General features: G+C 52.0%; 2 protein-coding genes across 7 annotated transcripts in view; both read right to left on the reverse strand.

Moving 5' to 3' along the window:
• The window catches only part of SLC43A2 (solute carrier family 43 member 2), a 45,313-nt gene extending 38,674 nt beyond the window's left edge, over nucleotides 1-6,639 (reverse strand). For 2 of the 5 annotated variants that reach the window (NM_001075546.1, XM_059877946.1), the window contains 2 exon segments: nucleotides 3,975-4,203; nucleotides 5,075-5,118. In NM_001075546.1, coding sequence (NP_001069014.1) covers nucleotides 3,975-4,134 — 160 coding nt within the window. In that variant the 5' untranslated portion in view covers nucleotides 4,135-4,203; nucleotides 5,075-5,118. 5 annotated transcript variants of the gene reach the window in all.
• A 6,809-nt stretch (nucleotides 6,640-13,448) lies between these two features.
• On the reverse strand, nucleotides 13,449-23,923 carry SCARF1 (scavenger receptor class F member 1). 2 transcript variants are annotated; one of them, XM_002695682.6, is made up of 11 exons: nucleotides 23,788-23,923; nucleotides 23,489-23,550; nucleotides 23,120-23,221; nucleotides 21,794-22,319; nucleotides 19,346-19,564; nucleotides 18,816-18,944; nucleotides 17,842-17,945; nucleotides 17,101-17,221; nucleotides 15,716-15,840; nucleotides 15,483-15,629; nucleotides 13,449-14,828 (listed from the first exon to the last, which is right to left on the reverse strand). In XM_002695682.6, exons 1-11 carry the CDS (start codon nucleotides 23,886-23,888, stop codon nucleotides 13,972-13,974), a joined length of 2,493 nt encoding a protein of 830 aa, XP_002695728.4. In that variant the 5' UTR covers nucleotides 23,889-23,923; the 3' UTR covers nucleotides 13,449-13,971. The 2 variants fall into 2 exon arrangements, with proteins under 2 accessions (XP_002695728.4, XP_024836469.2); XM_024980701.2 differs by lacking the exon at nucleotides 18,816-18,944.

Consider the following 23,923-nt stretch of genomic DNA (forward strand, 5'->3'; position numbering starts at 1 on the left):
GAGTCTTGGCGGCTGGACCTCAAAGCTCTCCTGACCTTCAGGCTGTACTGATGCTGTACCACCTGGGTCAGAGGCAGTTCAGAGAGAAAATGCTGAGAGAATAAAAGACGCGCGAGGCTGGCAGTGTCAGGGACCACGCCAGGTGGCCCTTCGTGTCACCTAGTGAGAATGGGAACCGCCCCCGAGATGCTCCCATGAAGTCACTGAAAGCCAACCAAGCTGGACAGGACCTTCATGGGACGCCAAGAAGGCAGGTGGGGGCAGGCGGCTGTGGAGGAGGAAAATTAGGTCACGGGAAGGAGGAAGGCGGTTGGTGAGGAGGGCCGAGGGCATCAGCTCCTCTGTGATACATTCTGAGGCTGGAGGCCCTGCAGGCCTCTCACCCCGGGTATAGAATTAAAAAAAAAAATCCAAAATAAACCGAGGTTGCAGGGAGTGGGGAGTGGAAAAAAGCCTATTCACAGCAATAAAAGTGAAAGGTGCCAGCAGTGACGTCTGAGACATACCACCAGCAGAAGAGACATAACGAGGCAGGGCCGTGAAGTGGCGGGGACCGTCTCATGTCTACTTCTTCAGCCTCAGCCCGGTCTGGTGGGGACCAGGCCTGGCCCTGCCCTCTCACGGTCCCAGGGGCCAGCTTCCTACTTTGTTTCAATGAAGGGTACAGCCCCTGGTCACCGAAACAGAGTCACTGAGGAGGTCAAGAGCACAGAGCTGGGGGCTGCCTTGGGGTCCATGGCTGGGCTGGACCATGGCTTCCTCATGCAGAAGCCACATCTCCCATCTCCAGAGCCGCCCCCCACCCCTCCATGATCCCACCCAGCGCCTGGCATGTGGCAAACCCTCAATAATTCCTAAGAGGCTAATAGGTGAATCTGACCGTCTCTTCTGCCTCGGGAGCTTCTTCCTGCCTTGAAAAGGAGATCCAACCTCCCCAGGGCCCTGCAGGCTCCTTCCCATCTCTCCAGTCATCATCTCCCCTTCTGTCCTTTCCCTCTTCTCTTTCAGCACACAGCCTGCTTCAAGGGGCTCACTGCCTGTCTTCTTCTGACTCACTCCTTCTGGCCCTCCACGCTTCTGCCTAAGCATCAGAGAGCCCCCCACCCAAGCTGAACCAGATACCCATGGCTGCTCTCCCCCTCACCCCCCATGACCCCGGCACACTGCTCTCTGTTGGGGTCTGACCACCACGTGGGATTGGGTAGGTCTGTGTGTGGTGACTCTCTGATGCTGGCTGACTGCAGACCCCCTGAGGGCCTGGATTACTCTGCGCCCAGCACAGCATCTCAGAAAATGTTTCCTGAGGGTGTGGGTCAGATAAAAGAGATTAAACATCCACAGGGAGCACCAGCCCCCGAAGCGGAGAGAAAAATGAAGAAACAGGTTGGGTGGGGGGTGGGGCTGGTGACAGCGGCCATCCAGAGGCCAAAAGGACACAGGTTTGGGAAAGCTGGGGCTGGGAACCCAGCTGGTCTCCTGCCCACACCAGAGGGCTGGGGAGGCAAAGCCAAGTGCCAACCCAGGTCCCCAGCCCCTGTCATCCACCCTGACCATCGGGTGGACAGGGATTAAAGAGCTGAGGGGAAACGGAAAACCCAGCTCTTTGTTTCTTTGTCCCACCTCGCCACGCTGGAACCCGACACTGTGTCTGTGACCGGATCCTGGCTGGAGTCCCGAGCAAGAGTTCTGAGGACCTTTCAACAGGTTCAGGCAAATTTTCCAAACCAAAGCATGGGTCCTAAAAGCCACAAAACGCTGACAAATTTGCATCTCAATCAGCTGTAGACTGGTCAGCTTTTCACAAGCCTCATTCAATAAATGCAATAAACAGCCAAACTGTTTCTCTGCAATTCAGCTGTCCCCAAGTATGACAATATTAGGCCTAAGCAGAAATCTTGATCCTCAAATCCTCCAGGTACTCCCAGCCAGGCAAGACATGGGGATGCCAGGCCCTGCAAGGCAACAGGCTGCTCAGACTTCCAAGAAACAAGGAGGCCAGAAGAGATAAGCCCTGTGGAATCAGCAGGCCTGCCCGCCACGGATGCTGGGTCAGCGGGTTTGCCAGATAGTAGAAAAACCAAAATCAGAGCCAGGAACAAAAGGCACAGGATAAGAAGTTGATGTTCAACCCACAATCCTGACCCTTCACCTTCACTTGGTTTACAGGAGGGACCAGGCAAGCCTCAAAAGGGCTTAAACACCAACTCAGCACTGCTGTCAGCACGATCGCTGGGACTCCTCCCACTTCAATGAAGGAAGCAGCCAAGGCTGGGGCAGGGATGAAGTGACCAGCCCCGGCGCTGCCAAGACCATAAAATAAAGTACATCAGTGGGCAACGTGGGGGGAAAATAAACCACCCTAGAATCTGACCTTCTGACACCACAGTAGGACAAAAAAAAAAAAAAAAAAATTGACCACCTCAGTCCTCCAGTCTGGATGAGATGCTAAAAGCTTCATCTGGAGATGATGGTTTTTTTTCTGTTCTTTAACCCCTCTATGCAGCCAGAAGAAAGTTGTCAGAGGCAAGTAGGAAGGGTCATGATCCACAAGAGAGGAGAGGAGGTGCCAAATGCTCCAACCTGTTCCCTTCCAGTCATTAATCTCCTAACATCTCTCAGGCAAAGCAGAAAGCTTGTTCAAGGAACAAGGTCTGAGTGACTTTCCTGTCTCCCAAGGTTTCTTGCTGATGTGGGGAAAGGTCTGCCAAGAACCCTTAGGCTATTAGGAAATAATTCTGAGTGGCTAAAGGCTAAAGGTTATAGATGATATACTCTCTGCCCTCTCTCAGGCAGTCTCAGCATCTCCTCCCTTTCTCCTGTCCTTAACCTCTTCCAGCTGAAGCTTCCCTAGTAACTGGAATGCTCAGCAACCTCCTGGGAAGATCAGAGTAGGAAAACAAGGATTCTACACCGGCTTACACGCAGCATGAGCCGGTCCAAAGCTTTCTCTTCCCTCAAAGTTAGCAGTCTTGGGAGGGAAAAAATGGCAAGCTGGTGGTGTGATGCAGGTCAGACTTGGGTTATTTTCATCCAAGGGAACTGGGGCGGGGGCTGGCTGTCAAAGGTACTGGGGAGAGACCCTACTCACTTCAACCATTAGGAAGTGACAGAGGGCAGAAGAAAATATTTATTATCAAGGTTGCTGAAAAGGGGGATAGAAGTGTAGAGAGTGAGAGCCACATGAGTCCCACTGACCTTCAGCAATCAGAATCCTCAAACAAGGTCATCGGGTGTGACCACGGGGGTGGGGGGTGAGATTTCTTGTAGACAGGCATCCTCAGCTTTCATTTAGTTATACCAACGTGTGGCAAAGGCAGAGGACAGCCCTAGTGTCATTTCCAGAAATACCCCCTTCCCCTCCCCCTCACAGGGGAAGAAGGCCACTGAGATGTTCTCACAGCCTGTGGGAGGAAATGTCCTTTGGAAAATTGGAAAGCAGCAAAAATAGAAAAGAAATTGTATCCGACAAGCCCTTTAGACACTCAAGGCCTGACTGAAAACCATCTAGATTCTAGATGAACCTTTCATGGGGTGGAGGCCAAGCCACTTCCTCTCTCTTGCTGCACCCCAGCCACTGAGTCAGGAGTTCCTCTTTCTTACAGTCAGAGAGCAACATGTTTACTGCAAGGCAAGTGATGTGCCAGGCACTGGGAGGAGAGGAGTCCAGTCATATTCCCGGGTGGTGGAAAGAACACCCTGGACTTGGGGGTTCTGGATCTATGACAGTCTCCAGCTGTGAGACCTCATGCAAGTCAGAAGATCTGTCTAAGCCTCAATGTCTTCAGCCAAAAAACAGGGACGATGATCTGTACCCAGCAGAGCTGGAGGGGGGAGGAGGTTTAAATGGGCCTTCTGCTAACTAGGAGGAGTTGCGCAGTGAGGTGGTCTTGCTGGTTGAGTATACACCGCCCTCGTCCCCTCCCAAAGCCCCTATTCCCGGAACGACCACCCCTCAACCCGGGTATCCGTCTCACCTGGCTCAGTACACAGGTAGGAGTAAAAGCCCTCCGACTTGAGCATGATGAGCAGCGAGCCCCAGCCCAGGAGGACTGCCGAGAAGAGGAGGTTTTCCACCACGGCCGTGCAGGCCATCCACCAGCGGCGCCGATGGGCAGTGGCCAGGGTGGGCGCCATGGCGAGGCGAGGCGAGGCGCGGCGAGACGCGGCGACCCGACTCCGGCTCGGGCTTCTCTCTGCAGCCACCTGCGCGCGGACCTCGGCGTTAGCGCCCGGCCCTACCTAGCCGGGGCGGCCAACCCGGGCCGCTGCCGCAGCGCGCGCAGCTTCTCACCCCCTCCGCAGCGCGGGAGACAAGTGCGCGCAGCAAGGAAGCCCCAGCCCTGCCTCGGCCCTGGGCCACCCTCTCCGCCGCTGGCTCATCCGCCAGCCCGCAGCTCCGGGAGAAGCCGCCCCGGCCAGGCAGGAAGACTTCTCTCTCGGCTCACTCGGAGGGAAACTGAGGCACAGAAACACGAAATGACAAACGCATGCTCAGGGACGTGGAACTAATGCAGGCTCCCAGCAGGCCTGACGCAGCTTGGGACCTGTCAGGAGAGGCAGCCAGAGGTTCGGATACCTGGGCAGGGGCACACCTTACGGCTGCCACTCCCCGGGACCCTCACCAGAGCCCGCCCGCCCGCACGCACTGGAGACCCTTCCCCAGACCCGGCTCCCTTAACCACAAGATCAGCGCACGGAGCTCCGGAACGGCCCGCCCGCGGCCCGCTCATTGGCCTGACGGCACAGGAACTGCCACGCCATTGGCCGCTGTCTAGGTCGCTAGGCGCTGCGGCCACGCGAGCCCCGCATGGGAGAGGCGAAGCCGGTTCAAACCGGTGGCGCGAGCCTCCTGCGCGACCCCCGTCTAGGGCCGTTTCCTCGGCAATTAGCTCGTTTCTATGGAAGCGAACCCTGCTCCTCCATACCCTAGCTCGCTCCTGAACCTCTTCCCCGGCGGCTCCTCATCCATTCAGTCTCTCCTCCTTTATGCAGACATCTCCCTACGCCCTTACTCCTGAACCTTCCTCTCCCCAGCACTCAAGCTCGGGACCCGGGTCCCCAGGATCCAGCTCACCCAGCTCCTACTGGTGTGTATCGGGCCCGGCCGGCGCCTTTTCTGCCCCCCCTTTATTCCAGCCCTTTTATTCCGACCCTTAGCAGAAAACACTGCCGCACGCTGATTGGCTGAGTCAGGGCTGGAAACAGGCGTTAACCAATCGGCAGCCACCCGTCCGCCCCGCGACGAGCAGAAGCCGGTTCCGGCCGGACTGGGAGACAAACAAGAGAGCGGGTGGGGGCAGGGGGCTGCGTGTGGCGGTGCTGTAGGTCTGCGGCTTAAAACTGGAGTCAGTCTGGCCGGGAAGCTCCAGGGGTATTCTCCCATCGCCTTTCCAGAGTCTTACCTGGAAACCCTCTCCCTGGATTGGGTCCTCTGCTCGCTGTTCCGGAGCTCTCGGACTTCCCCTAACTGCACGCGGGTCTCCCTCCCGAAGCCCGCTTAGCTCCCTGGCTCCGTTTTCCTCCGGCCCGCTTCGTAGTCCCCAGCTCTCACTGTGTGCTGAGCACCACGCCCGATGCTCTGGCTCCGCGTGGGTCGTTCTGCCTCCCGCCACCTCCCCACGCTATGTTGCCATCCTGTCTTCCTTGGGCTTTGTGTCCTGAATCCTCGCTCTCCTGCCTTCAGTACCCTGTCCAAGCGCTGTCTGCACATTCCGGATCCCCGGAGCTCTGTCCAGGCGTGGTGTGCTTCTTCTCTCCTGATTCACGACCCGCACTTCTGGGTGTCATCTGTCCGGTCTCTGGAAGGTGTCCCTCGGGGATCTCCACGTGGGAGTCTGGGGCTTGTCTGTCTCCTAGGACGTCAGGTACCCCCTCCAGCCTCTGACCCCCCAGCCCATTCCCACTGCCGGGTGCCACCTCTACTCCCTTACTCCCCGTTCTCCTTCAGATTAGGGGCCTCTCTGCAAGGTGGGGAGGTGGGCAGCGCAGAACTACTAGCAGAAATCAGGCCTCCGGGAAGACGCTTGGGGTCAGGAGAGCTCTAGGCTCCTGGTCTGATGAGCGACCTGGACAAGCCCCTGAGGAATTGCCAGGGCAGGGGGATGCAGCCTGGGCTCCGGAGTTTTAGCTCCAATTGGAGGTTGTCCCCTATCAAGGCACAACCCGTCGGAGGGCCCTCTGTCTCCCGCCGATTTAGCTTGGTCTCTCTGACACACTGTGGGAGCTGGTTTGTCACCCTAGGGCTGTGCTCCTAGACCCTGAGTCCGAGTGCGCCCCCTGCCGCCATCAACCTGCCGCTGGCGACCTTGCTCAGACCAAGCCTGACGCTCTGGTCTTGGAGGATGCTGGCTGGTTGCCTATCTGGTTGCCCCACCCTGAAGAATCTCCCCAGCTCACTTGACAAACTTCAATCAATCTTTCCGTCCCTCCCTCCTAGAGCCACCTGCTTGAGGGCTGTCTCTCAGGCAGTTGTTTCACACACATTTCTAAACTGTTTCAAACACACCTGTAAAGTAATTCACTTTCTCCCCCCACAAAAAACTGTACCTTGCAGATCATAGCATCACTGCCTACTCGAAGTTAGATACCGTGAAACATCCTTTCAGTATTTGTTGGTCACCGGCTGTTATTGTCCCTCTCCATCCCACCCTGACCCCACCCATAGAATCTGTATCTCCTAAATATTTATCTAATTTGTCCATGTGTGTCCATAGGACGGCAGCTGCTGTTCATCGAGGTTCCAATCTCAGCCACTCAAATCCATCTCTCCACCCCCATTCCATCCCAGTGAGCTTTGGGAAATGCAAATCTAACCTTGGTAAATCTGATCTCTGCTAAACGCTTCGGAAACTCTACCACTGGCACTGCAGGATAAAGTTCAAATTCTCCAACCTGACCCACACAGGCTCCTCCCCCACGGTGGTTGACCTGCCTGCTCTTAGTTGCTCCAATCACATGGAATTACCTGTAGTTCCTGCAGGTGCTGTTCTCTCACCTGTGACCCTCAAACGTAGTCCTTCCTGAAACAGCATGTCCTCTAGGAAGTCTTCCCTAACTACTCCCGGTGATTGTCTCCAGACTGTTTTGTAATTATCTATTCATCTGTTGTTTTTTTTTTTTTTTTGTACAGTTCTTCTGTGTATTCCTGCCACCTCTTCTTAATATCTACTGCTTCTGTTAGGGCCATACCGTTTCTGTCCTTTATCGAGCCCATCTTTGCATGAAATGTTCCCTTGGTATCTCTAATTTTCTTGAAGAGATCTCTAGTCTTTCCCATTCTGTTGTTTTCCTCTATTTCTTTGCATTGGTCGCTGAGGAAGGCTTTCGTATCTCTTCTTGCTATGCTTTGGAACTCTGCATTCAGATGCTTATATCTTTCCTTTTCTGCTTTGCTTTTCGCTTCTCTTCTTTTCACAGCTATTTGTAAGGCCTCCCCAGACAGCCATTTTGCTTTTTTGCATTTCTTTTCCATGGGGATGGTCTTGATTCCTGTCTCCTGTACAATGTCACGGACCTCCATCCATAGTTCATCAGGCACTCTATCAGATCTAGTCCCTTAAATCTATTTCTCACTTTCACTGTATAATCATAAGGGATTTGATTTAGGTCATACCTGAATGGTCTAGTGGTTTTCCCTACTTTCTTCAATTTAAGTCTGAATTTGGAAATAAGGAGTTCATGATCTGAGCCACAGTCAGCTCCTGGTCTTGTTTTTGCTGACTGTATAGAGCTTCTCCATCTTTGGCTGCAAAGAATATAATCAATCTGATTTTGGTGTTGACCATCTGGTGATGTCCATGTGTAGAGTCTTCTCTTATGTTGTTGGAAGAGGGTGTTTGCTATGCCCAGTGCATTTTCTTGGCAAAACTCTATTAGTCTTTGCCCTGCTTCATTCTGTATTCCAAGGCCAAATTTTCCTGTTACTCCAGGTGTTTCTTGACTTCCTACTTTTGCATTCCAGTCCCCTGTAATGAAAAGGACATCTTTTTTGGGTGTTAGTTCTAAAAGGTACAAAAAAGATCTTCACGACCAAGATAATCACGATGGTGTGATCACTCACCTAGAGCCAGACATCCTGGAATGTGAAGTCAAGTAAGCCTTAGAAAGCATCACTACAAACAAAGCTAGTGGAGGTGATGGAATTCCAGTTGAGCTATTTCAAATCCTGAAAGATGATGCTGTGAAAGTGTTGCACTCAATATGCCAGCAAATTTGGAAAACTCAGCAGTGGCCACAGGACTGGAAAAGGTCAGTTTTCATTCCAATCCCAAAGAAAGGCAATGCCAAAGAATGCTCAAACTACCACGCAATTGCACTCATCTCACACACTAGTAAAGTAATGCTCAAAATTCTCCAAGCCAGGCTTCAGCAGTACGTGAACCGTGAACTTCCAGATGTTCAAGCTGGTTTTAGAAAAGGCAGAGGAACCAGAGATCAAATTGCCAACATCTGCTGGATCATCAAAAAGGCAAGAGAGTTCCAGAAAAACATCTGTTTCTGCTTTATTGACTATGCCAAAGCCTTTGACTGTGTGGATCACAATAAACTGTGGAAAATTCTGAAAGAGATGGGAATACCAGACCACCTGACCTGCCTCTTGAGAAACCTGTATGCAGGTCAGGAAGCAAAAGTTAGAACTGGACATGGAACAACAGACTGGTTCCAAATAGGAGAAGGAGTATGTCAAGGCTGTATATTGTCACCCTGCTTATTTAACTTCTATGCAGAGTACATCATGGGAAATGCTGGGCTGGAAGAAGCCCAAGCTGGAATCAAGGTTGCCGGGAGAAATATCAATAACCTCAGATATGCAGATGACACCACCCTTATGGCAGAAAGTGAAGAGGAACTAAAAAGCCTCTTGATAAAAGTGAAAGAGAAGAGTGAAAAAGTTGGCTTAAAGCTCAACATTCAGAAAACGAAGATCATGGCATCTGGTCCCATCACTTCATGGGAAATAGATGGGGAAACAGTGGAAACAGTGTCAGACTTTATTTTTCTGGGCTCCAAAATCACTGCAGATGGTGACTGCAGCCATGAAATTAAAAGACGCTTACTCCTTGGAAGGACAGTTATGAACAACCTAGACAGCATATTAAAAAGCAGAGACATTACTTTGCCAACAAAGGTCCGTCTAGTCAAGGCTATGGTTTTTCCAGTGGTCATGTATGGATGTGAGAGTTGGACTGTGAAGAAAGCTGATTGCCAAAGAATTGATGCTTTTGAACTGTGGTATTGGAGAAGATTCTTGAGAGTCCCTTGGACTGCAAGGAGATCAGCCCTGGGTTTTCTTTGGAAGGAATGATTACTCCAGTACTTTGGCCACCTCATGCGAAGAGTTGACTCATTGGAAAAGACTCTGATGCTGGGAGGGATTGGGAGCAGGAGGAGAAGGGGACGACAGAGGATGAGATGGCTGGATGGCGTCACTGACTCAATGGACGTGAGTCTGAGTGAACTCTGGGAGTTGGTGATGGACAGGGAGGCCTGGCGTGCTGTGGTTCATGGGGTCGCAAAGAGTCGGACACAACTGAGCAACTGAACTGAACTGAACTGATTCATCTGTTTGACTTCCATTTTTCCCATTGACTATGAACTCTTTGGGGACATGAGCCATGCCTTATTCAAAGCTTACTATAACCAGCTCTTGATACAGAAGTAAGCACAAAATGAGTTTGTTGAATGAAACATAAATAAATGAAAAGATGAAAAGTGTCAGCTTCTAGGAATAAAGAACTCAAAGCTGGGAGAATGATGTAATGCCAATAATAATGACCCTTTACTGAGGGTCAAAAATTTACTAGGTGCTTTACATACTGTGTCATTTAATCCCTACAGTAACCCTGGAAGATAGCCACATGCCCATTTTCCAGAAAAACAAGCTTTAAGTAACATTTCCAAAGTCACAAAACAAGTATGTCAGAACTGAGATTTGAATCCAGGTCTAATTTGAATGAAATTCTGGGGGTTTTTTTGTTTTGTTTTCTGTGTATTTTTTTTGGGGGGGGGTGCTGTGCCTTGTGTTTTAAAGTCCCCCCGTCAAGGATTGAACCTGGGCCAGGGCAGTTGTAAGCACCAAGTCCTAACCACTGGACCACCAGGTTATTCCCTGGGTTTGGGGGTTTTTTTCCCCAGTCTTTTTGTCAGGAGTGTTAAAGACCCCACATCAGCACTGCTGGCAAATCGTAAACAAATTATTATACCTAAAGTAAGCTACAAGGATATGTTACTCAACACTGGGAATATAGCCAATATTTTATAATTACAATTTAAAAATTGTGAGTCACTATAGTGTACAAGTGTAACATAAAACATTGTACATCAACTGTACTTCAATTAAAAAATCATAAATAAAACCACTAAAGTACTAAAAAAATGTAGAAGATTATTTTACTGATTTTAAGGTAGAAAAGGCTTTTCCATCTTTCCATTACACATGACATTAAACCCAGAAGTCAAAAAGAAAAAGACTTGTCTAAATTTAAATTTTTAATTTCTGTAGGGAAAAGGAGAAAGAAACTATAAACAGCATTGAAAGACCAATCACAAACTGTGCAAAGAATTACTATCCTTGATATAAAGTCACTTATAAATCAATGAGAAAAAGATGACCATCTCAATTGAAAATTGGGGAAAGAATACAACCAGTGAGGGGCGGGTGGAAAGAAAAAAAAAAGAATATAACCAAATCATCTACAGGAAAAAGTACTAATAACTGACAAAGATATGAAAAGAAGTTTGGTCTTAGAATAATCATAGAGATTCACTCTAAAAAAGTTTTTCTAATGTGGGCCATTTTTAAAGTCTTTATTGGAGAAGGAAATGACAACCCACCCCAGTATTCTTGCCCAGAGAATCCCATGGACAGAGGAACCTGGTGGGCTGCAGTCCATGGGGTCGCAAAGAGTGGAACATGACTGAGTGATTAAACAACAGTTGAATCTGTTACAGTATTGCTTCTGTTTTATGTTTTGGCCCCAAAGCATGTGGGATCTTGGCTCCCCGAGCAAGGATCAAACCCACACCCCCTGCTTGGAAGGTGAAGTCTCAACCATTGGACCACCAGGCAAGTCCCAGAAATTCACATTTTAATGATACTATTTTTTTCATTTTTTTAGTGATTCCATTATATATATATGTGTTTGGTTTTTTTTTTTGAGTCACGGAGCAAAGCATGTGGCATCTTAGTTCCTTAATGAAGGATCAAACCCATGCCCCATGCAGTCCACTGGATCACCAGAAAGCTCCATATATGTATATATGGAGTTATATATTTTTATTGTGGTTTATTACAGTTATATCTTTCTCACTGTAGTTTATTACAAGATATTGAATATAGTTCCCTGTGCTATATAGTAGGTCCTTGTTTATTATCTATTAATATTTTATACATGTTAATCCCATACTCCTAAGTTATTCCTCCCTCCTTCTCCTTTGGTAACCATAATTTTGTTTTTTATGTCTGTGAGTCTATTTCTGTTTAGTAGATAAGTTCATTCATATCATTTTTTAAAATTCTGCATATAAAGTGATCTCATTATATTTGTCTTTGACTTACTTCGTATGATAATCTCTAGGTCCATCCATGTTGCTGCAAATGGCAATATTTCATTCTTTCTTATGGCTGAGTGATATTTCATTGTGTATGTAGACATATCTTTACCCATTCATCTGTTGATGGATACTTACGTTGCTTCCATGCCGTGGACATTATAAATAGTGCTGCTATGAACACTGGCTGCATGAATGATGTTTTTTAAATCATTCATATCAAAATATCATTTTTTTGAGTTAAAAACCTCAAATAAAAAACTTTTATCTGGGGAATTCCCTGGTGGTTCAGTGCTTAGGACTTCATGCTTTCACGGCTGAGGGCCCAGGTTCAGTCCCTGGATGGGGAACTAACCCACAAGCTGCATGACATGGCCAAAAAAAAAAAAATCTCACAAAAACAAAACACTTATCTGTACAAAGAGTTTGACATTTTAAGAAGCTTTAACATGTTATTGCCTTAGAGATTTTTTGTGTTGTGCTAAAATAATAATGAGATTCCACCTCTAACCTATCAGATTGGGTATGGGGAAACAGATACCAATATAATTTATGAGAACATAAAGCCATTCAGCTCTTTTTGGGGGGCCATTTGGAGTAAATACTCAAATGTTTAATATTGTTACCCCATAACCCAGCAATTCCACTTCTAGGAATCTCTTCTACAAAAAAAACAGCACTAATACAAAAAGAAATGTAGACCAAGTTGGCTACTGCATCATTTATTGGATCAAAATAATTAGAAACAACCACATCCCCATAGGTAGGGGATGGCTTAAATAACCTGTGTTATTTCCCCATGATGGAATCCCATTTTTTATAAAAAGAGGTAGTTTTATATTAACTAACATCAAAACATAGCCAGGATATATTGTTAAGAAAAATAGCAAACTGCAGAATGAGACGCTCTTCTGTTTTCATGCGTGCAAGCATCTGAAACGAAGCACCTAAACTGTTCCTGAGCTTCTCTACCCACTGGGACAGAGGGGTTTGATCTTTGTTTCCTGTCTGGGCAATGCAAATACGTGAGGAAAGAATTCAGGACTAGACCAACAGGCATTCCATGAAAATTGAGTCTGGCCCCTCCCTCATCCCACAGAATCCCTTGAGGAGAAGGGAAATCTGATTTTTACTCTAGACGTGTCTATAATGTTAGTACCTTTTATTTATTTTTAAACTTTTATTTATCTATGGCTGTGCTAGATCTTCAGTGCTGCACAGGCTTTTCTCTAGTGGTGGTGAGCAGGGGCTCCTCTAGGTGCTGTGCGCGCGCTTCTCGTTGCGGTGGCTTCTCTTATTGGGGAGCACAGGCTCTAGGGCACGTGGGCTTTGCTCTGCAGCACGTGGCACTTCCCAGACCAGTGACCGAACTCGTGTCTCCTGCCTTTGCAGGCAGATTCTTGACCACTGAACCACTAGGGAAGCCCAGTACTTTTTAACAAACAACGTTGCTTGTTATAATTTTAAAAATTCAACCTAGTGAGAGAAGTAAAAAAGAATGTAGGAAATTTGGAAATTATGTGTAAATTTAAGAAAATATCTGCCACACTCTCATCTCCCGGAGAAAAATGCAGTGTGATGCCTTCCTCTCAAATGTTTTTTACGCACATCCATCTTTTTTATTTCTTTAAAGAATATTTATTTATTCGGTTATGTCAGGTCTTAGTAGCAGCACATGGAATCCAGAGTGGGCAGGCTTCAGTAGTTGCTGCATTCTGGCTCTCTAGTTGTGGTCCGAGGGCTTTGTTGCTCTGAAGGATGTGGGATCTTATAGGTCTCTGACCAGGAATGGAACCCGAGTCCCCTGCATTGCAAGGCGGAACCACTGGACCACCAGGGAAGTCCCCCTCACGTCTTTTTTTTTAAGTCTATAAAACAGTCACAAAATAAACACAAAATGGAAGAATTCTAAACATGTATTCTGAGGCCAAAAGGAATGAAATTTGTAAAAAAGGAAACATGATTTACATGTAACAGGATAGCATGAACAAGCTCCCATATTCTTACACAACCTGATTTAGTTGGTTGTTTAGGAACCTTTCATAAGGAATATCTCTTTAATCTTTTATCATCCAACAGTTTGGTTGTTTCCCATTTCAGAAAAATGTCTTGCAAATGAAGGAAAGAAGAGACTGGGGCTAAACAGAGCCCAGGACAACAGAGAAAAAGTCCCTGCAGTCATCTCTTCCCCGCTCCTGACCCCATTCGGTGGGGTCTCTGCCCAGGCCTTCCAGACCCACTCCCAGAGCTCGGCTAGGACCCAGAGCCACCTGGCCTCCAGCACTGACATTTCCCAGTGAAAGTGCAAGGGGGCATGTCTTTCTGGCCCTGGGATCTTTTCCCAGCACAAAACAATCTGATAGGGGCAATCTGAGGCCTAAGCCCCATCCACCATCTTCCCACTCATGAAATTCAAGATCCTCAGGGTTCCAGTGGCCCAGAGATGGGTACGACATTTTCATACTGGGGCTCTTCCTGCCCTTCCTTGTCAGCCACCTTCTGGGGATCCTGTACTAGGGAGCCATCCTCAGGGGCCAGCTCCTGGCCACCCTCTGAGCTCTTGATGCTGCCCCCCAGGCTCCTGGCCCCTTCCTCTGACCCAGTCCCTGAAGACTCCAAGGCCCCAGTCAGCTCCTCCTTCATGGCTGAGCTGGGGCTCTGATTGGCAGAGCCAGAGTCTAGCCTGGGGCTGTCCTTGTTCCGACTCAGTGCCCGACGTGGAGGCTTAGGAATGGCACTCTTGACCTTGGGTTCTGCCTGGCCTTTCTGGAAGCTACCAAAACGGCGGAGGACAGACCGGACGGGGCCCTCAGGTCCCCGGGGTGTCCCTGCCAACATGTAGATCGTGGTGACAGAGCCTGAGCTTTCCTGGACACTGCCCTCGATGGCTTCCACACGCTCAGCCACTGTCCGGCCACCAAGTGGGAGCCGGCGGCGACCAACAGCTGAATCCCTGGGGCTGGCAGTACCAGGAGGGGCCCCATCTGTTTCCACTTGAGGGCCTGTGGACTCCTCAGTCTCCTGGCTTTCAGGACCTGGCTGGGTCCCCCGGGAGAGCCTCTTGGGCTTTCGGAGAGGGCTGGACAGCTCCCCGGAGCCTCGGCGACTCTGTGGTGCGAACTTGGTGCCTTCAGCAAAGGAGACTGATGGCCGCTTGGCCCTAGCGAGGCTGGAAGTGCGCGGGATGGCAAACGGCGTGGAGGCATCCTCAGGGGGAGGGAAGGGACCTCCAGCCAGGCTGGCCTCTGAGGATTCCGCTGGGACCGCAGGGACCATCCCTGGCAGAGGAGACAGAAGTGCTTGACTGAAGCTGGGCTGGGCTCCCCAATCCATCTTACTTACCCAGCTCAGCATCTTTTGGGAGGCCCCCAAAATGGAGCAAGGGAGAGGGTGAGGATGCAGAGAGCCTGGGGAAAGGGCTATTCAGGCAGAGGCTGCCGCCGCTACCCTCTGTTCCCACTGTTCTCCCCGACTTTGTGATAATGCCACACTCCAACCACGCTGAAACTCTCTCGGTGCCACGTGGCCATATCCTTCTTACTTACTGCCTTTTGTGTACACTGTTCCCTCTTCCTGAAATGTCACTGCCATTTCTCCCTGTCCCTGGCTAACTCCTACTGATTCTGCCAGATTCAACTCCAATACCACGAACACCGAGACATCATCTCTGACCCCTGTCACCCCTGACATGCTGGATTACGAGCACCTACTCGCATGGCCCCCATGAAAGCATGTATCACTCTGTCCTACCACCCACTGTCTCGTAGACTATACGCTTGCGCAGGGCAGGCATCTCTCTTGTTCTCGACTGCATCCCACAGCCAAGAACCGTGATGGGCAGAGTGGGTGCCTGCTACACGTCTGCTGAAGGAATAAAGAAGAGGGTGTGATGAGCAGGCTGGCTCAGGGGCAGGAGGCTGTTTGGGGGCTACCTTCTTGGGGTGGCACGCAATAGGCAGGACCCTCATCCTCTTCTCCAGACTCGGAATCCGAAGAGAAGGAGTCGTCCGAAGCCCAGCCAGCGGAGGGCGGCTCGATGAAGCTGTGGTTGAAGGGGATCTCCGGGTCGTGGTGGGAGACTGCGGGGGAGGGGCTCCAGGTCAAGTGCAGCACCCGAGGGGACACCTTGACCCTTGGCAACCCTTGACCTTCAGCACCCACTTACCTGTCACCCAGGGAAGCTTGTGGCTGCTCAGGGGACCACAGGGCAGTGCAGAGCCCAGGCTGGAGGTCAGGGCCCCCCAGACCCGCAGCTTCATCCTGGACATGGCGGTTCCATCTCTCACCGGCCTGAGGGCAAGGGAGAGTGGTCAGTGTGGGAGAGCCCTGACTAGGGCAGGAGAAAAGGGCCAGGACCATTCTGACTCCACGGCTCATGTGACAAAGTGACCGTGTCTACCTCAGTTACTCTCTGTGACTACAGAGTAAAACCCAAACCGAGATCTGGAGAGAGAGAGAGATTGACCCCGAGATCCAGGCCTGACACAGACGGCAGCATGGCTCCAGAGTCACAAGGTGGCCAATCTGGCTCTGATTTAGCCTCTCTGGGCCTCAACTTCCTCATTTGTAAAATGGGGACAACGACTCCTATCTATCAGAGCTTTTTTTCAGGACCCAGCATAGCACCACCTACACAGAGGACTGCCCCCAAATGCAGCTCTGTGTGATTATCATCTTCGCTGAGCCCCAGCTCACTGATCTTTCTGGAAGTGACACCACCTCTGGGAAGCTCCCCCTTGTCCCCACCCCCAAGCTGGAAGCAACTGCTTCACTCATTGCCATTCCTCAGACAGACTGTGCACGCGTCCTGGTTCCTGAGTGAAGGACTTCTCCTTTTCCCTGAGAACTAGGTCCCCAGGGTAGGGCCTTCTAGGCCTGCTGCTCTGATGATGCCCCCACAGACAAGAGGGGCATGCTCAAGAGGTAGTGAGTGAACTAACAGCACACCAGACAAAACAGAGTCCAGAAAATGGCACGGGCTTCATGCAGGCCAGTGACTAGCAGGGTCACCTTGGGTCTGTGTCCTCCTGGGAATTAAGAAGGCAAATCCCCTGTCCCCAAGTGCCTTGCTCAAAACCTCCGTCCACACTGCTCTGAGCTTCCAAGGGGCCGAGAAGTATGAAGAGGTTTCATAAAGGAACAAAGCTCTTGTGCAAAGAGTGTTCCCCGCAGCAGCCCCCCAGCTTCAATCCCTCCTCGCCTCTCCTTTTCTCAGAAAACCACGCTCTCTGCTGAAGCCTTGCACAGGCTTTCACGGCACTCTCCCTTCACGTCTCTTTGCCTCCCCGCCCAGAGCTATCCTGCTGCTTCTGCCTTCTGCCAGCCTGGTGCCTGCTCCCCCACACCCCCCACCCCTGGAAGCATCTGAGGAGGGCAGGTGGCTGACCTGGTGTCTCCAGGCCACGGCCATGGCCAGCTACCTCATTACCTCTGACCTACATGTGTGACAAGGTCAGCCTATCTCCATCCCAGAAAGGAAACCATAGATACCACCTTGCTTCCACCCATGGCCTGAGCTGTGGGGTCGGGAAGACAGGGGCCTGTGTTCACCTGTCCTTGGGGTCCAGCCGGGCAGCCCAGCAGCAGCAGGCACAGCAGGCGATGGCCAGGAGCAGCAGCAGCAGAGGAACGAGGATGCCCGCAATGAGGGCAGCGTCCTGACTATGCGATCCTAGGGAGGGCGGGGGATGGACACGTATTCAGGGCCTTCTTGTCTCCCGCACATCATGTCTCCTCTCTAGCTCTGCATTGCCTTCTCCCCAGAATCTCCCACCTGTGGGGCCCTCCCCTTCTTCTGAGAGATGTAGACTTAGCCCAGCTTGGAGGCCCCCTCCTCCAGCCAGCCTCCCTGCTGATCTTTCCCTTCCTGATGGTCCACGGCCCGTTCCACAAACTCTTGCCCCAATTCTCAGGCCTGATGAGACACCCCAGTGTCCAGCCCTGTGTACCCATTTCCTGCGTGCTAGCCTGTTTTCTCAGGGGACCAGGGCTCTAACCTGTCTTTGGGGAGCTCCAAAGCACCCATACAGATTTCAGGTAGAGAGAGCATATCTGAAGTGGGCTTAGCCTTTCTAGCAAGTAAGGAAGTCCCAGAGCTTGTGTCGAGGGCCATTCTTTCATGATTTCCCTGGCAGACCAGTGGTTAAGACTCCGAGCTTCCACTGCATGGGGCGTGGGTTTGATCCCTGGTCAGGGAACTAAGATCCCACATATCACACAGTACAGCCGAAAAAAAAAAAAAGGCCACCCTTCCCCCAGCTACTTCACCCTCTACTCTTTGTTCCAGCTTACCCAGCTGGCAGGCCCCAGAGACAGGGTCGCAGTTTCCCTCTGGACATTCGCAGGGAACAGAGCAGTTGTTTCCATGGAAGCCAGATGGACACGAAGTATTGCAGCTTTGGGGGGACAGGGGAGATAAGCGGGAGGCTGGCTGAGAAGGCATAGAGGTGGGCAGGGGAAGGTAGATTTCTGGGCACTGCTCCCCACCCCCTGCCACACAGACTTCCCCTGAAGGATGCCCAGCCAGACTCCTCTGACCTCTGAGCCACATTCTAAGCACCCCACCCCTGGCAGTGTTTAAAATAATCCCTTAGCTCCTAAGCCCATCTTCCAGAGAGACCATCCACAAACTGCCCCCTGGCTCCCAGGCCCCCCAGGGTGCAAGCCTCAGGCAGGGTCCACCTCTCACGATCTTCATTCCATGTCCACTTGGCGCTATCATTGAAATAAGCAGGATGCCAGTGGAATCCAGACTTCCTCGAGTTTAGACGTCTGGGCAAGGCCCAGCCCCGCCCTAACTCTCTGGGCCTGGGTCCTCTCCTCTGTAAAATGAAATCTCTGCCAGTTAATACTCTCTTCTGTCCCACAGGTGGGAGAACCTGACATTGGCGACACTGACATCCCCAGGTGGCTCAGTGGCAAAGAATCTGCTGCCAAGGCAGGAGGTGCAGGAGATCCCTGGGTTGGGAAGATCCCTTGGAGACGGAAATGGCAACCTGCTCTAGTGTTCTTGCCTGGGAAATCCCATGGACAGAGGGGTCTGGCAGGCTACATACAGTCCATGGGGTCACACAGAGTCAGACACGACTGAGCTGGTTCTACTTCTACTACTGAGCCCCCTTTGGAAGATGCAGACCCCACAACCAGAGGAATACCTTCCTAGTTATGAGTATGCTGGGTGGGCGGTGGAGAAGCCGAGGCAGGGAAGTTTAGGGAGCAGACTGCACAGAGGCCTGACCTAGGCCCCTCCTCCTCCCAGTCCTCACCTGGGCCCCCAGTAGCCAGCGTTGCAGACACACTCCCCTGTCACAGCATCACAAGCCCCCTGGACACAGGTGGGGCAGGTAGAGCCGCAACCCTCCCCAAAGGTGCCAATCAGGCAGGGGTCTTCACACCTGAGGTGAGGGGAGACTCAGAATGGAGAGCAAGGCCAGCCTGACCTCCCCCCCAGGGCCCCACCTATCTTCCCCCATACTTCTAGATTTAGAGACCCAAGCGTCTACACATTCAGCAGTGAAGCTCAGGTGCAAGCAGGGCCTTGAATCTGAGGTCAGACCCAATAGGTGACGGACTATAGATCCCTGGAGGGAGATAAGGGTGGGAAGCCTGAGTAGTGGGGGGCCTGCCCAGGGCCCCATCATCACCCATGTTTCCTGCCTTAGTTTTCACCCAGAGGTGGGCCCCATGGGGTTGTGTGACTATATGCTTGGAAGAGGGGGCAGCTTTCCAAGAGGGAGCAGCTGGGGCAAGCATTTAGAAGGAAGGTATACCTCTCCCTGAGCAGCTGGCCCCTCACCTGGGCCCCCGCCAGCCAGGCTCACAGCGCTGACAGTGACCGGTGTCTGGCTGACAGGCCTCTCCAAGCCGGCAGTGGGGGCACTGCTGGCTACAGTTCTCGCCAAAGGTGCCAGGAGGGCAGGGCTGATGGCACTGGGTCCCGTTCCAGCCCGGCTTGCAGGCCTCGCAGCTGCCTGTGTCTGCAGAGCACGGCTTATTCTGCTTGCAGTGGCCACAGCTGGAAAGAGAAGGAGTCCAGGGAGCCCTGGGAGGTGGACGGATGTCGCACCCACCCAGGCCTCCAGGGTCTAGAGAGCATCTTGGTTCCAGCAGGGCCATTCAGGCAGGTCTGAGCCTCAGTTTCCCCATGTTGTACAACAAAGAGGCTGGACAGACTATCTCTGAGGCTCTAGTAGGATTCCAGCCCTTTCCTAACCACCTCCCCATTCTGAGCCCCATCCTTCGCTGGATCCCAGGGTCCCCAGGAGTTCCCAGCCCAGCCAGGGAAACCAAGTTACCACCCCAAGCTCTGCCTCCCTTCTGCCCAGGGTTTCCTTCCTCCCCCTTCCCCTTCTTCCCTTCCACCCTTGCCACCTCAGAGGTCTGGCATGAACAGGCCTCACTAGTTTAGCTCCTTTCCCATTTTGTGCTTTATAAAAAGGCATCAAGTGCAGGTTTTCACCACTAGCATTTTATCTTTAGATTTTTTTAAGGTTTACTGGGTTATCATTGACATACAGCACTATTATGAATTCAAAGTGTGCAGCATAATGACCTCATATATATAGTGTGAAATGATTACCATGAAAAGTCTAGTGAACACCCATCATCTCATATGGATACCAAAAAATAAAGTTGTTTTTTTTTTTTTTTTCCCCTTGTGACGAGAACTCTCAGGATCTACTCTTTTAACAACTTTTCCACTAAGGCTTATCTTATCTTAATATCGCCTTCATCCTTATTTGAACTTTCTCCCTCCAGAGACTTAATTATCTAGGATCATGCGCTTGGATCAGACTCGTTAGTGGGAGAAGGGGAGTTCATAAAATCAATTTAACAGATCCTGACCAGAATTAAAAAAGGGAGAACAGAAAACATTTGGGTGTATATATATGCGTGTGTGTGTGTGTGTTGTCAGCTTAATTTTTTTACTTCAGTTAATATATTGCCCATCATATACATGTATGATATATATGTATATCATATGTATAAATAAACAAATAAATGGACCATAAAGAAAGCTGAGAACCGAAGAATTGATGCTTCTGAATTGTGGTGTTGGAGAAGACTCTTGAGAGACCCTCAGTCCTAAAGGAAATCAGTCCTGAATAGTCACTGGAAAGACTGAGGCTGAAGCTAAAGCTCCAAGCCTTGGGCCACCTGATGCGAAGAACTGACTCACTGGAAAAGACCCTGATGCTGGGGAAGATTGAAGGCAGGAGGAGAAGGGGATGACAGTGGATGAGACGGTTGGATGTCATCACCGACTCCATGGACATGAGTTCGAGCAAGCTCTGGGAATTGGTGATGTACAGGGAGGCCTGGCCTGCTGCAGTCCATGGGGTTGCCAAGAGTCGGACACGACTGAGCGACTGAATTGAATTGAATACATATATGATGGAATGTAAAACGTTTCTTAAAGTGGGTGGACCTGGTCAAAGTTTGAAAGACCCTGAGTGGCAGAGAGACCCTGCAGTAGTCCTTTTGCCACGCGATTCGTTATGTTTCTTTTGTCCTATTTCTATGGCTTGCTAGGAGTATTCTGTTTAACAGTAACCAGATGAACCTACCTAGATAGCACATTGAAAAGCAGAGACATTACTTTGCCAACAAAGGTCCGTCTAGTCAAGGCTATGGTTTTTCCAGTGGTCATGTATGGATGTGAGAATTGGACTGTGAAGAAAGCTGGGTGCCGAAGAAATGATGCTTTTGAACTGTGGTGTTGGAGAAGACTCTTGAGAATCCCTTGGACTGCAAGGAGATCCAACCAGTCCATTCTAAAGGAGATCAGCCCTGGATGTTCTTTGGAAGGAATGATGCTAAAGCTGAAACTCCAATACTTTGGCCACCTCATGGGAAGAGTTGACTCATTGGAAAAGACTCTGATGCTGGGAGGGATTGGGGGCAGGAGGAGAAGGGGACGACAGAGGATGAGATGGCTGGATGGCATCACTGACCCGATGAACTTAAGTTTGAGTGAACTCCAGAGATGGTGATGGACAGGGAGGCCTGGCGTGCTGTGATTCATGGGGTCGCAAAGAGTCGGACAGGACTGAGCGACTGAACTGACTGACTGAAACACATGAAAGTGGTGGGCAAGGGGGACTTAGGGGCACCGAGGGTCTCTTTGCCCTCTTTCACCCCACCCTTGTCTGTTTCTGCGCAACCTTCTCCCAGCGCCCCGGCCTCCCCTCTCATTCTCTCCTGTTCCTTCGCACGCCCTCCTCCCTCCCTTACCCTGGCTCACCTGTCGCGGCACCGGAGCCCGTACTGGCCGGCGGGGCAGGGCAGCTCGCAACGCACGCCTTGGAAGCCGGGCGGGCAGGAGCACTGGCCGGAGACGGCGCTGCAGCGGCCGCGCACGCACTCGCACGGCTGTCGGCACTCGGGGCCCCACCAGCCCGGCCGGCAGGCGCAGCGGCCCGACTCCTGCGCGCACGGCGAGCCGTGGCAGGCGCAGCGGAAGCTGCAGCGGCGGCCCCACCAGCCTGGCTCGCACAGGCAGGAGCCGGTGGCCTGATCGCACCGCGCCGCCGCGGGGTTGCACTGGCACGGGCGGCGGCACGTGGGCGACCACCAGCCGGGCTCGCAGCGGCATGCGCCGGTCTCGGGGTTGCAGCGGCCGTGGGGACCGCAGGCGCACGGAAACTCGCAGCGGTCGCCCCAGCGGTCAGGTTGGCAGTGGCACACGCCGGTGGCCGGTTCGCACTGGCCGTGCGGGTGGCAGGCGCAGACCTCCCTGCAGTCGGGGCCCCAGTACTGGCCCGGGCAGCCTGCGACAGGGCAAGGGGGTACGGAAGAGGGTCAGCGGGCTCGGGGCAGGGCACGGATGCTCGCCGCACGCCCCCTTGTGTGCCAGGAGGGACCCTCCAAGAGCCCGGGACAGCCTGTCCCCCTGGGGCACAGCTCACTTCCTGCCCCCGACTCTGAACCATAAGGCTCCTTAAGTACTGGCCAGCCTCCCACTTCCACATTCCTGAACACACTTAAGAGTGGGAAAGGGGCCGGTCTAGAGCCACACGAAGTGGGTGGGCCTGCATTCGGGCCCCTCCTCCCTCTCTTTGGGTTCCCCCCACCCCCAACTGTGTCTCTCCAGGCCTGGAGGCTGCCCTTGGGGTAGCCACACACCCTCAGCGTCTCCTCTCAACCCCAACCCGTGGCGGCTGGCTACCCTCTGGCTAAACTGCCCACCAACCACTTTGCCAAGTCCCTCTTTGTGCCAGAGAAGGTGGACACTCCAGTCACTCTCCAGACTGGCATAAGGTGTATGAGACTGAGAGCGCATTCATTTTGCAGTTGACCGGAATCTCCAGCATCTTTCAGAAAGTTGAAAGGGAAGATGAACAGCCCAGAACTGAACCTGTGGGAGGACTTTGAGGATGGCGTAGAAACCAGATGACTCAGGGCATCCCCGGGAGTGCGTCATTTCCTGTCTCCGGACCTCAGTTTCCTCAGCAAAGCTTGGAGGGACTCTGGCCCTGCTCTTGTAAGATTACTTTGCTACCTGCTTCACCTCCCCTCTCCCCCAGTCCTGTCCGGCCCCTTTATCCTTCAGGAGATACTCAGGACTCACGGGAGTTGCACTGGGCTCCGAAGAATCCAGGTTTGCACCGACAGAGGCCTGGTTTCACACATACCTCGTCTTCCCGGCAGGCATCCAGCCCCTCGCAGATGGCTGAAAAACACCCCACCCAGGTTGGAAGGACAGGGGTGTGGCCAGGGGACACTCTGTCCCTCTCACTGGCTCCCGCCGCCCCTGCCTCCCTCAAGGGCTATTTCCTCAGGGGCGGGGGGTTGGGTCACAGGAGGGACCCTGGCACAAGGGCTCAGGAGGGCAAACAGACCCCAGGGTGGGTAGGAAGGAAGGGTCACTGGGCTCTGTCCTCCTTTATCCTCCAGTGGCGGGTGGGGTGGGGTGGGTGGGACCATCCTGGCTACTCACGGATGGTGCATTCTCGATCTTTCCGCCTCCAGCCTGGGCAGCACTGGAGCTCAGCAGAGGGACTGTGGGGCAGAGAGGGGTCAGCTGGGGGGGCAGCCTGGCCCTGCAGGTGGATCACTGTCACTGGCCTCAGCCCCATCTGGTAGGGCTGGCCAAGGTTTCACAGCCCCACGTCCGCAAACCCTTTCCGCTCTGTCCCTAGCCATCCCACCGCTTCCAGGCTGTCCCCGAGCCCCTCCTGCTTTAGCCCCTCTTTCTTCATGTCCTCTTCCCCCTCATCAGACTCCCACAAGACCCACCTGCTGGCCTTGCAGACGTGCCGCCCCCCGGCGTCCAGCTCAGACCCTGGGGCCCCCAGAGCCTCGAGCAGCAATAGAGGGAACAGCAGCCCCGGCCCCATGGCGGCCAGTGCAGCGGGAGGGCTTGGGTCAGTCT

This window comes from Bos taurus, chromosome 19 (assembly GCF_002263795.3).
Source record: "Bos taurus isolate L1 Dominette 01449 registration number 42190680 breed Hereford chromosome 19, ARS-UCD2.0, whole genome shotgun sequence".
Lineage (NCBI taxonomy): Eukaryota > Metazoa > Chordata > Mammalia > Artiodactyla > Bovidae > Bos > Bos taurus.